The following is a 3,274-nucleotide window of genomic DNA, read 5'->3' on the forward strand; positions in this document are numbered from 1 at the left end:
TTTTTAAGTCTGATAGTTGTTGCAGTGACAGCGGAGAAGCTCTGCCTGTCTCTATATTCATGATATTTGCTCAGAGACGGAGTCTGCAGTGGGTCAGTCCTGAGGGGAATCCCAGGTGAGACGGGTCGAGGGTCCACCTGTCTGCCCCTCTCAGACGTGGCTTTGGTGAAACCCCCCCAGGATTAGTGGAGAACGCCGTCCTGTGGCTGACGGGGGAGGGCGCGGCGCGGCGCGGCGCTCTGTCCAAGAAAGGAGGTCAGATCGCATTCTTGTCCGTGTGCAGACGGCCCGGCCGCGCAGCAGCTGCTTCCTCAGGCCACAGAGACGACCTCCAGACACACACATACCTTAGATAATCCTCTGTGTGTGTGTGTGTGTGTGTGTGTGTGTGTGTGTGTGTGTGTGTGTGTGCAGGTGGGCGCGTGGGTTGGTGGCTGTGTTTGCTCATACTTGTGGCAAGTCGTCCAGCTGAAGTGTTTACATTTTTTTGTCTCTTTTTTGCAGTTTCTTCATTTGTCGCCAACGCTCGTTGCGTGAATATTAAGATGTTTTTCAGTTCACCTGAAAGTCGTCTTTTTTTCCCTGTTTGTGTCATAAAGCACGTATACAAGAAAAAATAATAATTATAACCTTATTGTAAAATGTAATTTGCTGAACTTGTGTAGCCAGTCCCTCAAATCTTTTTCTAAAATTTCTAATTTTGCTCGTTCTTTGTTGAGTTTTTTGGATTCTATGGGGTTAGTTTTGCATCTGTTTCTGCTTGAAGAAAAAATAGATACAGGTTAAATAGACACAGTTTTGTTTTTACTCGTTATTTAAAATGCAGACGTGAGCTTGATTTCTTTAAAAAAAAAAAAAAAAAAAAAGGGGGGGAAGAAGAGAGTAACTTAACAAGACATGGCCCAAAAAATTGCAAGAAATTAGTAAAAAGGAACAAAAAGTTTTTAAAAAAATAAAATAAAATAAAAAAGAAGAAGAAAAAAGAAAATTACCTAAAAAAAAGTGCTGAAAATTAAAGAAGAAAAAATAATATATGTATATATTTTAGGCCTATAGTATTTGTAAATATAGTTTTGGAGTTTTTCCCTATTCTTTTTTTATTTTCCCTTTTAAGTGGCTAATTTTCAGGTAATTTCCTTGTCACCTTTTACTAATTTCTTGCAAAATGTGGGACATCCCTTTTTTGCTTTTTACTGTCTGTCCTTTTGTTAATTTGTATTATTGCTACCACGGCAAATATTGTTAATGATTCAGATACTTTTTTTGTCCATCTCCACACAGTTGCTTCCCTTCAGTAATTATTTACATCTTTCTCGTGCACATCTTCAGTTAATCTCTCTGTGATCACAAAAGTTCAGCCTGACGATCTGCAAAAATCGAGTGTTTGTCACGTTATTGTTTGAGTGTGACTGTCATCTTTCATCACGTTTTTACTGCTAAATGGACTCTGACTGTCACCTGAAAGTTAATGTTACAGTCCAGTCAAGCAGCAGAGTTAGTGTGTGTGTGTGTGTGTGTGTGTCTGTGTGTGTGTGAGCACATATTAACCAGGACACTGGGATCCTGCGCGGCCTCTCTGCTTCCTTCCAGGTGGATGTGTGTGTTGGCACGCTGGACAAAGTCAAGAGTGCTGACTCGGCTGTGTGTGTGTGTGCGTGTGTGTGCGTGTGTGTGTGTGTGTGTGTGTGTGTGTGTGTGAGGGTGGAGGAGGGGGCAGTTTATGAGGTGATATCCAGGTGTTCCTGTTCAGCTGCAGTATGTAGTATGTTGTCACGACTGTCACCACACCCTGCACTGCTGTGTGCGCATGTATGTGTGTGTGTATGTGTGTGCGTGTGAAATAAGCGTAGTGCTCACCCTCTGTGTCTCGTCAGGACTTTCGGGATGCTGTTGCCAAGGCAACCCGTCAGAATGGGAAGCCGGTGGTGGATGAGCGGATCCTCAGTCAGATCCTGTATTACCTGCCGCAGCTCTACCAGCTCAACAGAGACCTGCTGAGGGAGCTGGAGGAGAGAGTGGCACACTGGTAAACACACACACACACACACACACACACACACACACACACACACAAATTAGACGCTTAGTGTTTGAAACGACTTTAATTGCCCGATGAGCCACTGCTGCAGCTCCGGCTGTTGATCTTTCAGATTCACAATGTCCATAATGTCTATAATTCTGCTCGACAATCACTGACGTGAAGTCTCCCTCGCCTTCCTGTGGAGGTGCACTTCACAGTTTGCGAAACCCTTAGTTAAACCACCGGTGAGGTCATTTAAACAAAGAAGTTATCGTCCAAACTGTCTGTCACATGTTAGATTTCACAAAGCTGTTTCCTGTTGACCTTCCATAATCGCTGTCATAGTGCAATCAACAATTTTAGGCAGTTTGGGCGTTTTTGCGTGCTTTCCGTTTAACTGGACGTTTGTTTACAACTTCTCAGATCATTTCCGTCACACTGCAGCTGCACTCGATTTTAGAAATGTTAATGCTTCTCTGTTAGTATGTGACTAAAATGATGTCCAAAACCACAAAATATGCTATTTTCCCATTAAAGGAAGTTATCTTACCTCATAAGTACTAAATAAATAATATTTTACATTTAAAAAATAAAGAGTAAATGAGCATTTTTTTCTTACATTGATCGTCAACTGAAGTTCTTTTCCTTTTTATGTGCTCTTGTTAAAATGAATGAACACTTCTTGTCTGTGTGATTTCAGGAGCGATCACCAGAGACTGTCGGACATCTTTGTCCAGAAGGGTCCTTACCTGAAGATGTACTCCACCTACATCCGTCAGTTTGACAACAACGTGGCTCTGCTGGACGAGCAGTGCAGGAAAAACACCGCGTTCGCTGCTGTCGTCAGAGAGTTTGAGGTAAAGCTGCAAATACAGTCTGTTTGTTTTTATTGAGCATTATGTATTTTCTTACAGTGAAAGTTAGAATATCATAATTGATATTATTGTATAAATTGGTAATTAGGGCTCTAAAAAACAATTATTGTCATTTCTGAATGGTCCATCTTGTTTTAAAATAATTTATTAGTTGAAATTAAGTCTTTATTAAATAAACACAGAGATAAATAAATGACTAAATATGGAAATAAGTGACTATGGTAATAAATACAGGAATTAAGAAATGATTATATAAATAAATAAATCTAGTTGTAGAGTCTTATCTATTTCCTATATTTATTTTTACATCTTTTTATATATTTATATATTTATTGTTTAGTATATTTAATCTGCATTTATTTATGCATGTCGTTTCTTT

At 40.0% G+C, this 3,274-nt stretch overlaps 1 protein-coding gene across 1 annotated transcript; it reads left to right on the forward strand.

Moving 5' to 3' along the window:
- Nucleotides 1-1,874: 1,874 nt before the first annotated feature.
- Nucleotides 1,875-2,877, forward strand: LOC121937916 (FYVE, RhoGEF and PH domain-containing protein 6-like; the record flags this gene model as incomplete). Its single annotated transcript, XM_042481205.1, has 2 exons — nucleotides 1,875-2,026; nucleotides 2,721-2,877. Coding segments are annotated over 2 exons (309 nt in total), but the record flags the coding sequence as incomplete, so codon positions are not given.
- Between the last annotated feature and the right edge of the window lie 397 nt (nucleotides 2,878-3,274).

The sequence above is a fragment of the Plectropomus leopardus genome, unplaced genomic scaffold, assembly GCF_008729295.1.
Source record: "Plectropomus leopardus isolate mb unplaced genomic scaffold, YSFRI_Pleo_2.0 unplaced_scaffold27856, whole genome shotgun sequence".
Taxonomy (NCBI): Eukaryota; Metazoa; Chordata; class Actinopteri; order Perciformes; family Serranidae; genus Plectropomus; species Plectropomus leopardus.